Source organism: Aulonocara sp. 'chitande type north' Nkhata Bay, linkage group LG13 (assembly GCF_057382095.1).
Source record: "Aulonocara sp. 'chitande type north' Nkhata Bay isolate Kocher_YH1m ecotype deep benthic linkage group LG13, A_spYH_male_GT1.1, whole genome shotgun sequence".
NCBI lineage: Eukaryota > Metazoa > Chordata > Actinopteri > Cichliformes > Cichlidae > Aulonocara > Aulonocara sp. 'chitande type north' Nkhata Bay.
In genome coordinates, this window is record NC_141356.1 from 2,029,729 (window position 1) to 2,050,417 (window position 20,689).

General features: G+C 39.3%; 1 protein-coding gene across 8 annotated transcripts in view; it reads left to right on the forward strand.

Annotated features, from left to right (window-relative positions):
* Positions 1-20,689, forward strand: part of ltbp1 (latent transforming growth factor beta binding protein 1) — a 136,581-nt gene that overhangs the window by 85,572 nt on the left and 30,320 nt on the right. For 3 of the 8 annotated variants that reach the window (XM_086258230.1, XM_086258232.1, XM_086258238.1), the window contains exons 11-17: positions 2,935-3,099; positions 4,931-5,092; positions 8,701-8,723; positions 10,510-10,612; positions 14,366-14,452; positions 16,589-16,714; positions 18,603-18,722. In XM_086258230.1, coding sequence (XP_086114356.1) covers positions 2,935-3,099; positions 4,931-5,092; positions 8,701-8,723; positions 10,510-10,612; positions 14,366-14,452; positions 16,589-16,714; positions 18,603-18,722 — 786 coding nt within the window. The remainder of the gene's footprint in view (positions 1-2,934; positions 3,100-4,930; positions 5,093-8,700; positions 8,724-10,509; positions 10,613-14,365; positions 14,453-16,588; positions 16,715-18,602; positions 18,723-20,689) is intronic. The other 5 variants (XM_086258231.1, XM_086258234.1, XM_086258236.1 and 2 more) reach the window with 5 other exon arrangements.

Genomic DNA, 20,689 nt, shown 5'->3' on the forward strand with positions numbered 1-20,689 from the left:
TAACATTCAATTATTGAGTATTTTCCACCAGTTTTTCCAAATATAGTTAGATTTAACAAAATAAGTATTTAATATCAAGTTTATAAGTTCTATTCATTTAATAAATTATTTAGATAATTTCAATGTATTTTAGATCTTACTAATAAACAAAGACATCAGAATTATTTGATTCTTGTGGAGGAAACACATTGCGGAAAAATTAACAGTGTGTTTTGTGCGGTATTAGGTATGCTAAAATAACTCACCATGAAATATTGAACTAGTTACTGCCTGCTTTTTACAACTGACCTCACAACTGGCTTTCACAAGATAAGAAGGACATTTTAATAAACGATTGTAGAGGTAGAAAAGTTCAACTTTATCATGTTGTCCACATCTGCCTGCAGCCTTTCTTTCTCATCACCTATTCACACTGCTCTGCCTCAGTCTGTAGCTTGTACATCCTCAGCTCTGCTCTTCAGCCCTGACACCCATCTGATTTGGCTGCTCTGCTCCAAAATGTGCTGTTTATGTGCTCGGATTAGTTCTCCACACTCCGGACTCTCTGCTCAACTCAGCTACGTTTCCCCCGCCGCGCTACGCAATCAGTAACCCACCCAGTTCTCCATGTGTCTGTAATGCGCTCTGCCATGACTAAATATTTCATTTGCAACCCATTCAGCTTTATTATTGATTCATTAATTATTCATCTTTAACTACATCTGCTATGTTGATGATAACAGACAGCTAATTTGGCTATTGGGTAACTGCTAATCGTTAAATGGGGCCGGGTTAATATTTATGGTAACTACTACTGTAGTATTTAAGTATTGTGAAATGGGAGCTTTACAGACCTCTCTTGAAATTCCTCCTACAGTGTTGTTTAGCATTGTGAATGTGAGCTACTTAGGCTGGTAGTGAGGGGAGGACCTGAAGTTGTGTGTGAACTGGAGGAGGCAAAGATGACACTGATGATGATACTGATGCATCGATATTAACTTTCAGTATCGGTTAATATCTGACAATCAATCAATTTTTTGACAGCCCCAGGATAGATAGGTTGGTGCATGGGACTGTGCCTTTTTTCCTCCTGTGGCTAATGAAAGTCACGTGTCCATTCGTTACTGCTACTCATTGATTGAAAGGCACAGCAGAGGGCTCCTCAAACCTACACTCCACTGAAAGAGTACCCCAATGATTTACATGTTTTTCATGCTGTATCTTTTTCTTCACACTTATTCTTACATTGCTTTAGTGTAAGGGGGACAGGTGGGCAATATGTTTGAAGCATACGGTATCCTAAACTGTGAGATTCTCAGTTGTCCGGGGCTTTGTGACTTCTGTTATCTAAATCCTGAATACACACTAATATATTCATGATGAATAGATGCTGAACCAAGCACGCTATTTCTTGGCAAACACTGTTCAGACCATTTAGACAAAATAGCCCAATTTCTGTCTCCTCAAACCACAGAAAGATTTTTCTCACGCTCTCACAGCCCTTTGAGCATTTTGGGTGACATCTGCGTTTTGCTGAGGAGGGGCTCCGTTTGCTCACTCTGCCATAAAGGCAAGACCGGCGCAGTGCAGCAGGGTTAGTTTTCATTCTGGCAGGTCGTAATATTTCTGTAGACAAAGCCCACAGTGGCTGTTGATTTCCTAGTTACCGTCCTGGCCAAGGCCCTCCTTGCCTATTAAGTCATTTCGGTCAGATGGCCTACTGTAGCAAGAATCTTAGTGGTTTCAGACTTCTTCCATTTCATTCGAATTGATTTTATTTTGCTCCGGGGAACTTTAAATGTTGAAATTTTCCTGAACACTTCGCCTAGACACAGTTCCTGTCTGAAGGGCTTTGTTGTTTTTTTAACCTCATCATGGTAAACGGAGCGTACGTGTTCTCTGTAGAGGTGCTCTGATTTGCTGATGGCCAGTCGAGTGCATTTGATTAGCAGCACCTGGACGCATCTTGAAGTTGTAATAGTGCACTTGTGCTTGAAGCATTTTGGCTTAGTTTTGATGAAGAACATGGTGTAATATGTAGTTTGTATTCACCTGTATTAAGAGCTGCTCAGGAGAAGATTAGGTTTATTATGTCCTGATAGATAAAACCTTAGAATTCATCTTTCTAAATGACTTCAGCTTGATATTTCCACACACAGGCACGAGTAGTCTCAACCTCACATATTCTTCAAACTATTTGTTAAATGTTACTATGATACATGTCATTTAAAGGTTTGTGCAAATTTTCAAATGGCATCAAAAGTAGCATTAAAAATATTAAAATCAAACAAACCTTTTTCTAGCTTTGAGAATGAACTGTGCAAACCTGATTCTGACTTTTACTTCAGTCATTCCTGATGTTTTTAATCAAGGTATTTGTTGGGAAAATAGGTCAAGTATTTAACCCTTAAGTGAAATGATTTACTTCAGGTAATGTTTCTGGCAAAAAGGAAATCAGCCTGGGTTCCCCGTGGGGGTCGTTAGTTTGTCTCTTTTCCAGTCAGAACTGTTTCCAGCATTTATTTGTGGAGTTTAATTTTTGCCCTAAAACATTTAAACCAAGCCAAACTCTCTGCATGCCTTCATCTCAGCCAGCACTTTGGTAGTGCATGAAGCACTGGCATGAAAATGTTCATTTTTTCCCCCAAGTTTTTCCTTCATCATGTGGTCTTTGCTTTCTGGTGTTTAATGTGTGTATAGCTATTTGTACCAGTACCAAAATGTGGTTGCCGAGCCTCTTGTTGTAAAACATGTACTCTCTTTAATGTACTCTGGTTTTGTTTTAGACATATATTTAGACTGCGTTTGTGACGGAGGGGGGGAGGTTGCTCTGGTGAAGGGGACTTCTTTACTCTTTATCCTCTCTTTCCTCCATGTTTGGGTCTCCTGCACTTTGGTGTGCCACTTCCTGCGCCTCCTCCCTCCTCTTTGCCCTCCTTCTGTGCTCCTCTTCAGCCAAAACACCCATCCAAGAGGAGAAGGGGGCTTGCTTCCGTTTGGTCAGCTCGGGGAGGCAATGTTTGCACCCAGTGTCTGCCCAGCTGAGCAAACAGCTTTGCTGCTGCAGTGTGGGCAAAGCCTGGGGCCCTCGTTGTGACAAATGCCCCCCTCCAGGAACAGGTAAGGTCCCGAGAAATGTCAGATAGTTGTCCTGTCCCAATAAGGCCCCAAACCTTCTGTTGTGACTTCTATGGAGGAAACACGATGAAAAACACTATTCAGCCGTCTTATAATTTACTTTTACGCCTTGCAAATCAGCAAACTCTAAAGCTCCGTCCTTTGGGATGAGCTTGAACTTATGTCCCAGTCTGTTATCCTGCCACTCTCTGTCTGCATGGGTTTCACAGCTTGGCTGAATAGCTGCTTTTAGATTAGAATAGAAAAACCTTTTGCAGTAATTTGTTTTATGTCACCTGCCTGTTTGTCTTTGTTTCGACACATCTCAGTATGTTCGTGGAATTTAATTACAAAGTGATGGTTGGTATTTCTAGGTAGTTGCATTCCCTTATGTTGTTGAAGGCACCCACATCTCATTTTTCATTTCAGTTTGTTTATATAGCACTAATCCGACAGCTGTCTCAGGTTGCTTTCAATTCTCATGTTTTGTGACGATGACTCAAGATTATCTATTATGTATCTGTACTGAGAATTATGAAAAGCGTCACGCTATTGTCTAAAAGCATGCGTAACAAACAAGTCTGTCTTCATTCATTCGACCACCTTTACTTTATGTAAATTTACCAAAAAAAGAAACAAACAAAATGCGGAAACATTCCAAATACATCCTTTATTTAAACAAGGCTACACAGGTAGAATGACGTCCTTGTGATGGTCCTGCGTGTTTTCCTGGTTATATCTTGAATATTCAACTAAGCAACAAACACGAGTTACAGAAAAAAACAGATATTTTGTCATACAAAGCTCACAAAATAACTAGAAATTGCTGCTCTGTGTCTTTCACGTGTTACACGTCTTGCCACGTTGCTGGCGGTTTTAATTGCATGCTGCAAGGTCCGCTGTTAGAAGAGTCAGGGTTATTCATTCATGTGATACGTCACTCTGCAGTGTTGTACAAATGGATTCTGATACCAACACTAAGAAATAATATCATTATGCAGGCGCTACACATGTGTTTTACTAATTAAGATGAAGAGAAACATTAGATTGAAAAATGAACTGTGAAGATGTTTATGTAAAAACGTCTTTCCTTGTACAAGGATCACACATGTGATCAAACTTAATCGAAGTTGGAACTGAAATTTCTGCACATCTTAAGCTGGGATTCAAATCTGACTTGAATCTGAAGCCTGTGATGCCGCAAAACAGGCTCAACCTTTCTTTTCAACACATACAACTCATATTAGATGGACTGCTGTTTTAAAAAATAGTTAGGATTCTAAAATACATCGGCTGGATATGGACATGTCCCAGCCTGGGATTTTCCTCATTTCTGAAACATTACTGAGTGTGTAACTCCAATCAAAATCTGTCATGCATTTCTATTTCTAAATTGTTTTTTCTACTAATTTTAAGGTGTTTTATTCAGTGAAAAAGAAAAGTCCACAGTTTTTACGGTGGGTTCTCTGTTATCTCATCGTGGGAACTGACTGCTTAATAGTATTTAGTTATTCTTAGTTAGTTAAATATCACTTTTTCCTCTTTTTGTAATATCTCATTCCATTTCTCTTTTTATATTGTTATACAAGAGAAGGGTGGAAGTTATCTTGATAAGACTAGGACATTTACTTAATATAGATTTGAAGGAGCAAAAATGGAAAGTTGTGTGAAGGTAGAGCATAAAATGCTTTTTTCTCTTCACCAGAGATGTGTTCAAAGTACCCTCTACTTGGTAAATGGTGGATTTTATTTGAGTTTTTATTCTGGTGCTTTTGTATTCATTCTAAGAATACAGATATAGAGTTAACTACTCATGTCATGTGTTGTCATGCAGCTAAGTTCAAAGAAATCTGTCCTGGTGGAATGGGCTACACTGTTCTGCCAAATCCTCCTGTCAATAAGCCAATTTATCAGGAGCCCATTGACCCACCACAACCCCTACCAACACCAGAGAGACCTGTGGAGGCGTTTGGAACACCGGAAGAGATTATACCAGGTGAGTCTTGCAATATTAATAGCTAATTACCAGTGCATGTTTAGTTGATTTAGTCTATTTATTTTATGTGTCTGGGACCACAATAATTGAGGTATCTTGACTGATTTGTATCACTAACAGTAGGGATGGGTATCGTTTAGGTTTTATCCGATACCGGTGCCAAATCGGTACTTTTGAAATGGTGCCGGTGCTTAAACGGTGCTCGAACCGGTGCTTAAAGAATGGAGAACACAAACTGTCCAAAAACCTCTCATGTTCAGCTGTTTTTTTTTTTTTTTTTGTAAAAATATAACAATGTTAGCCTTTTCTGCAGCTATGGGGCATATATGGTATCACTCTTGGCTGGAAGCAGTGCTTAAACAATGGAAAAAACACAAACTTTGTCCAAAAACCTCTCATGTTCAGCTGTTTCCCACTTTTTCTTTGGTCATTTTAGCCTTTTTGTCCAGGGTGAAGGGAGCATCTGCCATCAAACAAGAGGACAGCCGCATGTAGCTATGATCATGTTTACTCTACTCAACGTAAATTACACTCGAACAACATTAAGCGACTCACGCAGAGAAGAACGGCTGCTGCTGCCATCATCATCTGTCATCATTTCTGCTACACTGGCAGGGCTAGGGGCCAGGACTCTATTCTTCGGGTTTTTGGGGGATGTTGCTCCGGGTCCGATAACTGGACCCGACGTGCACGGTATGAGGTCTCGCAGCAAGCTATCAAATACGGCGCATTTCTCGGCTTTTAAAAAAATGCTATGCGTCGCCAGCTGTTTAATCGGATTCTTGGTGTTACCTCCTTTGACAGTATCACAGTATCAGCTTAAAGCACTTGTTGCTGCTGAGTTTGCATATTTTGCTGTGAAGTACAGCCAGACTTTTGACCGCTTCGCCTTGGACATTTTTAATCTGTAGCTCTGCTCTAACAGAACGTACGTACCTGGCCCCGCCTACTATCCTGGGAAACGTAAAATGATTGGCTAGAAGTGTATCACAGCTCAGGAAAAAAAAAAGCACCGAAATAAAGCACCGAAATATGCGCTGCTTTTCGGTCTGGTTACTACCGTTTATGTCAGAACCGGTGCCATCATGGCACCGGACACCGGTACCCATCCCTAACTAACAGTATTCTATTTATGCTGTCTTTATACTAGATCATATATAATTGATATATAGGTGGAATTCAGTAAATGAATTTAATTATCACTAGGTTAAATTCAAATTTGTGCACTAAACTGTTGCTTGCAGGATGCTACACAGTATAAAACTATTTTATTTTATTTTAATTTATCAAAACACATCCAATATCTGAGCGCTTACCTTTAAATACAACTTTTTCCTCTCCTCTGCTGTCCTGTCTGTCTTAAACTTTCTCCATCTCTAAATAAAGTTGCTCACTCGTTTCTCTTCCTGTGAAATGCAGCAGTTGGACCGTCAGACACACTGTGAAACAAACTGCACACAAACAGTTTGTGTGTTTGCTGATGTTTGTCTTTCTGCGTGCAGTTTGCATGTTCTCAGTGACATTGATATTTGTGTAAAAATGTACGGAGAAAAAAAGTCATCAGAAAAATAAATATTGGAGTAAACTACAGACAGCTTAAAATTCTAAGTACGGTAATGAAGTGTCCCACCTCTGGTCACCGTCTGTGTTCAACAATGGCTGTTCTCAGTAGATGCAGATGGCCTCATTTACTTATTTTTCCAACCTTTTGTCTTCTCGGTCCAAAATCGGCCCTTTGTCCTCTGAGTGCAGATTCAGCCTTTTCCTTTTGAGGTGGCTCTCCTATGAGGTGCCGTGTGTTTGTGGAGTGACTCTTTGGTTTCTTCTATGAACAACCATTGTTGAACAGAAGTGGTGGCTTATGACATTTGATTTGCTACTTTTGAATAAATCATTATATGGACCTAGTGCGACTTGTTTGTACAGAATATTATGCAGTGTTTATAGTCTCTATCTGGGGCGAAAAAACCCACCGTCTTTCTCAGAAAGACATCAACTTGCCCTCTGTTGCAGAATTTGCGGTGCAGCAGTTAGATACTTGAGATATTAAGATGTGAATACTCCACAGCTGTATTTTATTTGGCACACTTTAAAGTGTCTGAACTCAATGTGCTGTCAAAGCAACAAATATATCTGATGGATTGCATTTATGCAGTGCAGCAGAGAGAAAATGTTTTTTGCACTTTATTGAATGCCGAAAATGTGAAAAAGATCAAGCTGTGTAACAAATTACACCCACTTGCTCCTGTTTGAAGTGTGGTATTAATTTATCAGTGTCGTGGTGAAAAATGCCGAGACGGTGGGATAAACGGGAATCTCACGTTTGCAAATTAAAACTCTAAAGTAACATTAAAAACTCTGATTTATGATCTTCTTGCATGTGATTAGGAAGCCAGATTTTGAGAAACACATCCCTCTTGTGACATTTGTTTGTAGAGGACATGGATTAAAGTGCTTTGACTGAGCGCTCATTCCCTGTTAAAAGCCCAGCCCGCAAGCCATCAAAAAGAGAGCAAAGGGGAGATAAACCTGCCTGAGAGAAGAGCCTCATCCTCTCCTGTTATTATTCAGGACATGCTTGGCAGCCACCAAGGGAAGGAGAAACTTTGCAACATCTTAGCCAAAGCCAGACAGAAACCAAATTACTGTTTAGCTTTGCTGGAGCAGAGTACAGAGTTTTCCAGGCACAGAGGACAGGGCGCAAAAAACAATCGGACAAAATTCCACCACCCTAAACCTGTGCAGATTAGTGTTTGGATACCACCAGAAAGTAATGAGGCACCTGGCAGCCATACATATTGGTACTTTGAAGCAGCAAAAGCTGTGCTGGGTGGAAGAAGGAGATATTTTGCTTTTTTTCTAAATCTTTACTTTTGTCATCTTGAGACCTGGAAATGTGGTGTGTGCTGTTTATGATCTTTTCACAACATCAAACATGGACCTGTATATATGTCGCTAAGCATTTACTTAAACAAAGGTTGGATGTTGATGAAATTGAGGCTTTTCACATAAAACAATTGCCTTATTTTTGAAGGGTAATAAGAAGAATCTTGTTCTGGATAAGGGGAATTCTTGTGATTATGTGACCTTGAACATAATTTGTATGAAGACCTATTAGGTGTTGAAATGCTGTAAATTCTTACCAATACTGCAAGAAAAGTAACAATTCTTGTGAATTTCTGACCGACAGATGATGATGGATGACAAGGAGAATAAATAAGGTGCATATAGCTTTATAATTAATGAATAAAGTATTAACTAATACCGTACTAATGCTGAATACGTGTGTTGTTCATATAAAGTGTTACCAAAATGCTGTGATTGGGGAAGCAATTGTTACTTTTCTTGCAGTATTGGTAAGAATTTACATTTCAACAGCTAATAAGCAGTAAGCAAAGTCTGAAGGTATTCAGTGTTTATGATGTCAAAACAGTTTTTGACTGATTAGCTTGAGTGTCTTAAAGATTTAAGACACTCAAGCTAATCAGTTTTTTTTTTAAACTTTTTTTTAAAATGTCAGATGACATTTAAAAAAAAAAGTTTGAGCTACGCTACATTATCACAAACCTTCACTCAAAGTTTTTGTTTGTATTTTTTTTTTTGGTCAGTAGCAACCAGTTCACCAGAGCAGGTAGGTTTGGTACCTTTTCACTCTTTAGAGTGAAAATGCAAAAGCAGTTTGCCTGCATACGCTTAGCAAATACACTTACCTTCAAAAGAGTTTCAAAACCACATTTGCATGAAATCAGCAACATTGCTGCATGACTTTGGCTGGTCAGTTGAACAGCAAGTCAATTTCTACATCTTTGATGTGACTTTAAGAACCAGACTGAAATCTTTGACATGGCCCCAGATCTGGATACTCCACGCTTTTCTAGCTCCCTTTTGCCAAGCTGTTTATTCTTGCTCTGTGATTAAATTGCAGCCAGTTGCCATGCAAGCTAAATGCTAATCTGCTTCTCAGCACAGTACCTGCATTGCATGACGTAAGTAGTAGGAGGCTTAAATGATGAGTCTTGGCTAAAGATGCACTGCTCCAAAAAAATAAAGGAACACTTTGAAAACACATCAGAGCTCAGTGGGGGAAAAGTCTTGCCGGATATCAATACAGATATGGACTGGGTAATGTGTTAGGAATGAAAGGATGCCACATTGTTTGATGCAAATGAAAATGACAGAGAACTTAATTCAAAGACACCCTCCATAATCAACGTGAAAGAAGGATGTGGCAGGCTAATCCGTTTTGCCAACATTTCATTTGAACAATTTGAAGTGGTACTCGATGCTCCTAATGAGATAACAGGTGATTTCAGGATATCAGGATATCACTGAGCTACTGAACAGTCTAAGGCACAGGCTGATGCTATCGGCCTGACAGAAAGATCATCTCCCAGAGGTGTTCTATTGGATTTAGGTCAGGCAAGACTGGAACTCAAGGCCAGTCTATGGTATCAATTTCTGCTCTTGCCACATGAGGCCGGGCATTGTCGTGCACCAGGAGGGATTTTTATCCCATTACCTAATGGCAGTCAGGGTGCTGTTGCCTAGCATGTAGGGGCCTGTGCGTTCCTTCATGGATATGACTCCATGGACATCACTAACCCACAGCCAAACCAGTGATTCTGAATGATGTTACAGGCAGCATAACATTCTCTATGGCTTCTCCTGTCACATACGCTCAGGGTTAATCTGGATGTAACCCTTTCACTGGTTCACTGATATTAGAGTTCACTGGTATTAGAACTGTACTTTCTGGTATTCTATGGCAAATGCCAACCCTTTAGTCTCACCCCATGGTGTCGGGGAGTGAAAACAGGACACACTAGAGGATGTCAGACCCTCAGTCCATCCTCATAAGTCTGATTGTTCTGATTGTTTTGTCAGAGACATTCACACAAATCATTTTGTAGAGCTCTGTTCCTCCTTGCACAAAAGAGCAAATACTGGTCCTGCTGATGGGTTAAGGACCTTCTATGGCCCTGTCCAGCTCTCCTAGAATAACTGCCTGTCTCCTGGGGCCTCCTCTGTGCTCTTGAGACTGTGCTAGGAAACACTGCAAACCGTCCAGCATTGTATTGATGTTCCATCCTGGAGGAGTCGGACTATTTGTGCTACTGGTAGTGACACTGACCCTAGGCAAATGAAAAAACAGTCAGAATAGATGAATGTCAGTGGCCTCCAGTTGTAAAACCATTCCTGTTTTGTGGTTGGTTTCGTTGTTGCCCCTCTAGTGCGCCTGTAGTTAAAGTCATTAATGCCAAAGTAGCTGAAACTGATTAACCACCAGATCAATATCCCAAGGTTAATTGACTTGATTATATACGCTGAAGTGTTCCTTTAATATTTTTGAGCAGTATATGTATACAGTGCTATGTTGATTTTATGTCTTTGGTGTTGTCTGTGTCTTTTCATTGAAGGAGCTGGTAATTCCTGTGGGTAGCATTAGTCCAGTAGTTGAACCTATCCAGCCCCAGCTATCTCCGGGTGTTTCCACTATCAAGATGGAGGCACCTTACCCAGGTTCCTGCTTTGCCCTTTAAACTTCAAAGCAGTTTCAGACTCAGCTCATCGAGCTTATGATGGGCTCAGACAAAGCGATTTTTAATCCTTGGGTTTAATATGATCCAGTGGTCTGAAAAGAGTGCTGTTTCAGTGAGGGTGATTACTGAGTCATTTTAAAACTTGTTATTGACATGACAATGATATGTTATATATATAAATATAGCTTGTTGTTTTTCACAACACACAATATCACTGTAAAAGAGGTACTAGGTAATTACTGGAAACAAAGTGGTATCCCAAGCAGTATGTATGGTACTAATTGTACTGGGTTCCAAAAAGCCTACAAACAGAACATTAAAAGTGAGTTGTTGTTGTTTTTTAAAAATATTCTCTGTGCTGTGGATGCACAGAGGGATAAGACCGAGGTAGTAAGAATTTAAAAGAAGGGCACAGAAGATCAGTGCTAACAGCACATTATCTTACAATCTGCTCGAGTCATCTGGTATCCACAGATTACACAAAATAAACCATCAGTTATGTCCCTGATGTCTATTTATGGTATGGATAGGCATCATCAGTTTGATATTGCCTCATCTAAACCCAGTATTAGATCACTTTGTTAGTCTTAACTGCACACAGGTTTTATTGTACTGTAGTTTTGTTGTAGCGACGGAAATGTCACCGATTGGTGAGTAAAGTCCTATTTTGATGGCACAACTTGTACATTTTTACCATCAATATCAGAAGTTTTTTAAACCACATGTTACAAGCAAGGGCTACATCTGACAGCATGCTCTTCAGTAGCATCTTGTCACAAAGTCTACAGCAAACCCTTAATAAGGCTATATATATATATATATATATATATATATATATATATATATATATATATATATATATATATATATATATAGCATTACTGTAAATTTCCTTTATAATTCATGCTCATAAAATGTTGAAACTATATGTTTTGCATCATAGGGTAAAGTAAAAGAGTATAGACGGAGCTGTTGGAAATTATTTAGGAACCATAGCAAATTAGCCATAAAGCCATATAGGAACAGAGTAGGATGGTTAAGTGCTGAGGTACATGGCACATGTGTAGTTGGACTAGTATTTTTGTCCGTATACTGTATATTCATTATACAAAGTGAATAATTAAAATCTTTTCTTTTTTTTGCTTATATCTCATAAATACCAGTAAGTTATTTGGAATATTTCAAGTTTGAGTTAATTACTATTCAAAAACTGTACCGTTTGAATACTGTCTCGGTGCACTTCACTGCACACAACCACAACCACGTATAAGACAGCTGACATGAGAGTTGTTCAGATGATGATGATCGAATACCTCCACAGGGAGGGTAGGCCACAGAAGCTCGTTGGGGGTGGGTTATTTATTTTTTGTATTGGCCTGCAGTAATCATTATAATGTAATATTGATTGTAAATTTTGCTGGGTTTACTGCCTTTTTACCAAGAATAATTGTTTGTTTTCTGAAATTTCTCTTCTGTAAAGTCACAAGGCTGTCCTTTCTAAACCTGTTAAACTTCTTGCCAAAGGTACTCCCTGGGACATTAAGAAGTGGTAACAGTTGAGGTCATATGATCACATTTTTGCAGGAGCAGGTTGAGGTGATGAGTGATGGTTATGACAAAAAATAAATGTGCCTGTGCAGGAGCCCTTTCTGTTAGTAAAAAAAAAAAAAATCAAATTCTGTCATTCATGATGTTTGTACCAAAAGCTTCAGTACATTTGTGCAGAATATAAGATCAGGTGATATTATCCTTTCCATTGTCCTTATATGTTACCTAGTGTGGATAATCTAGTCACTCTAGTGTTGTATTTCCTGCCACTGGTGGTTCCCCCATCTCTCTTTTTCTAGGTGTCAGTCACACACGAGTAGAAGCAGGATGACAACCTCCATGCAACCAGGGGAAAAAAATGGTTGGCAAGTGATTGCACAGAATTTTTTGGCTGTCTGGGGCCAAATACGAGTACTTGAAACAAAGTCGTCTTGCAACAAAAAGCAGTTGCCCAATGGTTGAGGGTGCTGTACCATCAACCTCTGGGCAGCCACTTTTTTGCAGGTCGCCACATTGGAGGCAACGTTTCTCTGTCCGACTGACTGCACTCACTCTCAAATAGATTGGGGAAAGTTTGCAATTAAGCACCGTCTAATTTATGAAAGCAGACAGATTATCAACACTGAAGAGCATCTCTTGTTTTGCAAGACGTGTGTGATGGTTGCTGCTACCAGTGTTGATTTATTTAAACAGGAGGGACGTTGTGAGCGCAGTGCCAGAATGTTGGCTAAGTCTTTTCACTGTTTAGAGCTTCACATTTTGCTTTTCCACAGTAATCCTGGCATTTATTGAAATGAAACAGACTTGAAATAAACTTAATGGACTATGAGAGGGAGGGAGAAGGAGAATCCTGAGATGATAAGACGATGCGTCTCGTGCTCTTTTTTACTGTGAGCCGAGTGGGTTAAAGTGTTTCAGGGTTTTAGTCACATTTGTACTCATTGTAAACATTTCATATCAACATTCGTGTCTTTCATTCATTTATTTGGTTTGATTGGTGCTATTACAAAACACATGCCTGTCAAAATGCATGCATTAATGGGATTGTGATAGGTTTTAGACTCATTTGTGAGGTCCACAAACATCTAGAGTAATTTTAACATAACCATTCACCCTTAGGTCATAAACATATTGATCTTCAGCCTGATTGAGCTGAGCTACCATGCTGTCTTCAGAGAGCAATGCAACTATGCTTACACTGTTTTATTCTGTCAGTACATTACTCACTCCCTGATTTTTGAGCTGCAAATCTGCACTGCTGTTGGTACAGTGCTGGCCATTAATGAAATTAACTAGTTGTATCTGTTTATTTATAAATGTATAAAGTATATAAATTTACCGTGTTTACTTCCGGCCCAGTCTGTGCCTGATGTGTAGATTGTTTGTGATCCACCTGTATACCTCTAATGTAGACAGCACCAGATTTGCAACAGACAACAACAAATCTAACTTTTTTAGAGTTAATCATGATTTTATTGCATGCAGAGCACTGCCAACTTGACCCCGTGTAATTAAAACTGATCGCAGACTGCCTCAGTCTTAACAATTGTTGTGTCTCTCTTTTCTCACACTCTTAAAGGTGTTTTAAAGACAACAATTGACTGTGAGTCATCTTAGATTTGGTTCCCATCTTTGAAGGGACCATTTCAATTACAAGGAGATTGCATTTGATTATTGATTACACATGTTGTGGAGCAGTCTCCAAACTGTTTTCCCCAGTGCCTGTGGTCTTAACCATCGGATTAGAGATATGCATTCAGAGTTGCATTTCTAAGCATTGCTATCATACTGAGGTCTGTGCATATCTGTGGGTGTGATTTGGTCTGGTCCTCTGTGACCTCTCATTATAACTTCAGCTTTGTATGAATACACCCAAAGTTGCTGTAAACTGCATTGTCTTTCCTTGCCAAACAATGAGAATTATATTTTGTCTGTCGCATGTCCATCTGTGAAGACTCTTATACAAACCCAAGGTACCACTTTGCTATATGATTTTGGTGTTCTGTTGCTTAGACACACCAGTCTGGCAGTCTAGTTTAACAGTTAATTACAGTTCAGTGTTAAGCTATAAGTAAATTGTGAATGTTTTTAAAATGAATATGTTGAAATAGAATGAATTAAGAATAAACTACATACATACTAGAACTAATGGCTTGTGTTGTGGTTTTCTTTTTTGGTTCAACAGAAGTGGTTGAGAGGATTTCTCCTCCTGCACCAGTAGAGATTCTTCCAACTAATGCAGGCCAGGACATCGCACCTACTCAGGCAGCAGGTAGGGCTGAAACATTCTTCACTCTTTCTTTGCAAACTTTTTTTGTTCTTTTGTGTGTTTTTTCTGTTTTCTCTTTTTCTTCGCACCAGCTTTTTGTAATTGTGTAAATGCTAGTTGGTGTCTACCTCGTAAGAGATGAACCATTTCAATTTAGGAAAGATTCGAGTAATTTGCAAACAATGTTGGGAAGATTACTTTTTAAAATGTATTCCACTACAGGTTACAGAATACATGCCCCAAAGTGTATTTTGTAACGTATTTGGATTACTTAATATATTATCATGCTTTTTACAACTACTTGAATGTACTATTGCTGTGTGATTTATTACTATTACTGAAGGTTACTCGTCATACCAAAACCAACTAGATTTTTAAATCTTGCTTTTAAATGTTGCTGTTCAATTTTTGTACTGGCAGGTTGACGTACGTCAGCTCCCCTGACAAAGAAAGCCCAGTGTTTGACTCCCTGGTACAATTCCCAAATATGGACCTTAATGTAGATAACCCATAAGCTAGAACACAAAGTGTCTCAGTAGATTTTCATTTAACCTGGATGCAATCCAAATGCAATCCATAAATCTACAGAGACATCTTATTATACTGATTGAAGAAAATAAGAAAACCCCAGGGTTCTCTTCAGCACAGTGGCCAGGCTGGCAGAAAGTCAGAGCTGTGTTGAGCCAAGCATTCCTTTAGCCTAACTAAACTTAGCACAGAAAGTAAGGAAACTTGTGTTGGGTCGATTATTTCTTTATTGTAACAATTATTACTGGCAATTAATCCTATACTGTTGAAAGCCTGTTTATTTCCTCTGAAGCAGTGCCGCGTTTGTAAGGAAAATGAGCAGCAGAGTTATATATGTGGGTTGTGCCCATGATAAACTCACCAAATCTTCTCTGCAAGACTGCTCAAAGAAATCCTAGTATTAATTGATGCTTCGCTCTCCACCTTAGAGTGGCAGTAATTAAAATATTACTTAAAAAGTCTTCTCTAGGCTCATCTGTCTTGACTCCAATTTCTTTATCTAAATAAGGAATCATCTTCTCCCATGAAGTTTAATTATGTAGTTCCACAGGTTCTGCGTGGGGACGTTTCCCTCAAATTGAGTGAAATGCTGAACTAAAAGATTAAAGTTTGAAAAAGACTTTCTCCAAGAACTTTATGTTCCAAGTGTGCTGGAAAGGCTCCAGACTTCATGAAGTCATTGAGAGAATAAATTTATATATTTTTTTCAAATTGTACATAGAATTAAAATATAGACGAATCTATGAAGAGGCAAATGTATCTGATAAATGTGATTCAGGTGAAAAATATTTATACCTTTCAGCCATTTTATACATATTCCATTTTCTGAGGCTCAAAAGTAACTGACGAGTTAAAATTGTTTTAAATATAAGAATTGTGTTTAGTACTACAGTCAGATTTTTGCAGGTTTTTGAAAAAAAGGACTGGAATTCCAAAAGTGTTTAATGTTGCTGAAGTTCTGCAATCAGATCTTGATTTCTTTTGTTTGAAGCAAAATTGCTTCACTGTCCAAATACTTCTGACTGCATGTGTCTCCGCACTTTGTGGATGCACTCCGTGTTATATATAGTGTGTATGTTGTTGTCCATAGAGTCTTCTTAGAACTTGGAGAAACTTCTCGAACGGTTGCCTGATGTCCAGTAACACTTGTTAGCGCAGAACTAATCTACATCTTAGCTTTCCCAGTTGGAAAATAACTACATCGCTAACTGTCAAAGATGTTTGCTGTGGTGCAAACTCACATCTCGAATCATTTACTAATGAACTAAAAAGGATTTACTATGAAAAGCAGCTCACAAGGATAACTGCAAAGTACTAAAAGGTATTTATTTGACCTTCTTCACAATATGCTGAGAATAACTGCCAGTAATAAAACACTTTGTCTGGTTTGATATGGTTTTAATTCCGTCACCTGCTCCGCAGTCAGTTGCTTTCGGCTACTTTGTGGTAGATTATGTGAACTTGTGATGCTTTTTTATTAAGCTGTTAACTTGTGGTACATTAATGGTAGGCTGTGGTTCCTTGCAGCTCTTTATAGTAACTTATGGGACCCATTATTAGCTCTTAAAAGTGCTGCTACATTAGTGCTCTCCTGTTTCTCTTCTGGCCCAGAGGTAGATGAGTGCCAGATCAACCCTTATATTTGCGGCCACGGGATTTGTTACAACACAGCTGAGAGCTATATCTGCCACTGTGATGAAGGATACCACCTGGATGAGACCCAAACCACCTGCATAGGTAAGGAATGTATTGGTCAGAGTTGAAGTTAAACAAGCTTTGTACGCCATGTGTAGTGCGAGCAAAAGCAACATGATTTTAGCAAAGCTCATGGAATCAGTGTCCTGCAGTTGAGATATGATAGGTGAAATGAATGGCCCATGTCCAAAAGACATGAACAGCAAATGGCTGTTTTCTCAACTTAAAGCACTCTTTTTTTCCCTTGTGACCTGTTTCCAGCTTCCTCATTTACTGTCCGAAGGTTTAATCCTCATCACAGACAGCCATGAGGTCTGAATGTTCATGGGACTTAGATACAGTCTAACAAATCAGCATCTTTCCACCAGCTTCTGTCAGAAAAAGGAAGTTAATTATTAGTGGAATAAAGGCAAACACATTAGAAAATTTTATTTACTTTCTTTATAACAATTGTATTTTTTCCTGAGTTTTTTTGTGTAGAGTGTGAGCTTTTTTTTGGCGTCCGAGTTAGGGCATAAAAAAAGGAAACGTTTTAGAACCACTGCGTTAAAAGCCGTAGGCACTGCGTGGGTTTGCTGGATTGGACCCAAGACCCAAGAATCTTAGTTCAGGGACCAGTACGTTTGACTGAAGAGAAGTTTGTGAGTTATCATGAATTATGTTCTTACTTCTTAGTTACTCTGACTTACTGCCTACTTGTTAATATAGTCAGTGAGCTAAGAACCTAGACTATAATTTATTATAGACTAATATGTTTGTTAGGCTGGAGCCCCAGAGCAAATAAATATTTAAAACGTATTCACCATATGCTGTATCCTGTTCTGGAATAAACGTGAGACATGGAGGAACATTTACAGTCAAAGTAAATCAGGCACTAGGACAGTATTTATGCTGTGCACATCTATAACATCTGGCATTGGTCAAACTAACAAGTGCATTCTAATGGAATTCTAAGCTGGTGGAATCTCGGATGAGACCAACAACCACACTGTTACCGACATCAGCGCCACCCTCCTCCCGGCTCATCGGCCTTATTGGGATATGAATATGATGCACTGTCATTACGTGGTTTCCTGCCGTTTCAATGCAGCTCTCCCCACCCACCAAAATGATATTGAATTAGGGCTCAGAGGGCAAACAGGCGTGATGATGATTTCTCCATAGCCGCAATAAAATCTCTTCTGCTTAGCTGCAGAGGCTCGTGGATCAGATTATGACTTCTTTGAGAGGTTTATATGCATGTGGGTTTGCAACCATAGTGTCTATTAACAAGATTGATGCAAAGCAGACAAAAACAGGAGTATTGGTTTTAGATGTTCTAGTAAAAATCGTGACACCGCGGTGTATAAAATTTCCTACGATGCATATTTGACTGGTGAACTTTTGTACACGGGTACTTTTTACATTGCAACAACCACCCTCAACTCTGTTCTAAGGGAGATGTTTTTGTTTGTTTTTTAACAAAATGTATTTGTTGTGATTTTTAAATGCCCTGTGATATTGATACTGCCCAAGCGTGAGATCCTTGTTGCAGTCTTTTAGCGTTGTTTTTAGTCTCTACCAGGTCAGTTTTGTCTTTGACAAAAATCTAACATTAGGTGTGTCACCTGTGATGACTTAGAACTCTGAGTGTTAAACAGTTTCTGTCTGTCTGCTTTTTAATGCTTTTTCTTTGAAAAACAGCTGGTAATGTGGAAAAAATTGAGTTTTGTTGAACCAGCTTTAGAAATGTTGCTCTTTATGGACTCAGCTGTTTACAGTGAAGCTGATGAATGTCTGCCAAACCACAGACAGACATGCAGAGAAGGATTCAGCAGCTACAGAGCCAGAGAGCGCTGGTAGAGACTAAAGCTAGAGCTAAAAGAAGAGTGAATACTGAATGACCGTTTTTGAACATGTTTGTTGTGACAGCTTATTTGTGTGTTCTCAGATGTCGATGAATGTGAAAACAGGCTAGTGTGTCCTTCTGGTATCTGCTACAATGAGCCTGGTAGCTATAGCTGCGGCTCCTGTCCGTCTGGCTTCTTGGGTCAAGGAGGCCAGTGTGTGGGTAGGTCCTTACACTGTTAACATGTACATGTCTCTGTATTTGGACCTTACTGCAGTGCAAGGCTCCTTTAAATCAGTTTTAATTAATAATGTGCCTAAACTAAACAGTGTGTAATATAATACATGTATGATATTAGTGCAGCATTAATACAAGTCTGAGTTGTACCTAGGTTGCTGATCAGTGCAGAGTAAAGGTTGTGTTACTTTGAGCCTGGCGCACAATCATGGACTGGAGGAGTTACAGTTACAGTGACTGCCTGAAAACACATGGAGAAAGACCAAGGGAGGTTTTCATCTGTTTCTGATTTTTCATTTTTAACAAATTTCTTTTAATCATCTGATCACATAGTTAAAATATTGCACTTGGTTGCTAGCAAAGCTTGGCGATGCATGAAAATCTCTATGATCATCAGAAAACCAACAGGAAACCGTTGTGTGTGCCAACTTCCAGTATAAGCCATTAATGGCCTAGAGAACACTTATATTTTTCAGGATAACCCTTAACCTCATGGTGCGTATGTCTGGCGGTCAAAACATTAAGGGATCAACCCAGGAAACAGATGCAAAGTTGTACACCTGTACCAGTCAAGAAATAAAATTGCAAACCATGCCAAAGAATACACAACATTTCCCCATGCTTTCCTGGTAATGCTATTATTTCTAGCAGGCACAAAAGGTGTGCCCATCTCTACTCTTTTAGCACTTTGCCACTCCTGTATCCAATGCGACTCGAGGTTAGCTGTGAAGTTTTGACACACCATGTCAGCCAAGCCAAGCCACAACAGAGAATGGTGGTAGCAGCGAGAGAAAAGAATTAGGCTGTGCAGCAGAATCCTTCATAGAAGTTAATAAACCATGCCACAAGTGTTTGCATGTGACTGCCAAACTCACATCAACTAGATTATGTGTGTGTGTGTCCATGAGTTCGAGGGCATTTTTGGACTACAGGAGAGAATAAACGAAAGTTAATGACATGAAAGGCAACAGTGAAAATTATATATAAATAACAGGAGTGAAAAGAGGGGAGTGCTGAGTGCATCATGGGAGGTCTTTTAACAGACTGAGCCACAGACAGCCCTTTATCAAAAAAGAAAGTATGAAGTCAACGTTAAAGTAAAGAAGGTGTCTGTCCCCTGAGCTCAAACTGGTAGCTGTTTCCACAAGACAGGGCCTGATGGCTGTTGGCTCTGCCTCCCATTGTACATCTCTAGGAACCACAAGTGAACCTGCAGTGTGAGAGCAACGTTCTCGGCCGGGATGATGGGAGGATGTTTTCGAGATACGGTTGAGCATAATCATTAAGGACTTGTGTGCTGATTCCTGACTTCTTGGGCATTATGCTTCAGAATGCTGAAGAGCCTGGAATGGAATCTGACTCAGACCGACTTACTTAAACCGACAATGATTTAGCTGGTGGGCACTAGTCTGTGGTGGTCACCAAAAGTCTATAAAAATACAGTCAGAAGAGCCATTAAAAGAGGTTTTACCCTCTAATCATGCATTAGGTTTGGCCAGTGCTTGCATGATTTAGATGTCATTACCTGCTTATCAACCAATGATGACATTTTCATAAATAAAAATGATTAAAATCATATTTAATAATTTAAAGCCGTGCTTCCATTGTATAACAATGCATTAGTTATAATAGGCCACTCCCAATACTGTGCCTGTGTTTGTTCCAGTGTTCAGATAAGTTTAGTGTAACACTCACACTACAGGGAGTGCAGAATTATTAGGCAAATGAGTATTTTGTCCACATCATCCTCTTCATGCATGTTGTCTTACTCCAAGCTGTATAGGCTCGAAAGCCTACTACCAATTAAGCATATTAGGTGATGTGCATCTCTGTAATGAGAAGGGGTGTGGTCTAATGACATCAACACCCTCTATCAGGTGTGCATAATTATTAGGCAACGTCCTTTCCTTTGGCAAAATGGGTCAAAAGAAGGACTTGACAGGCTCAGAAAA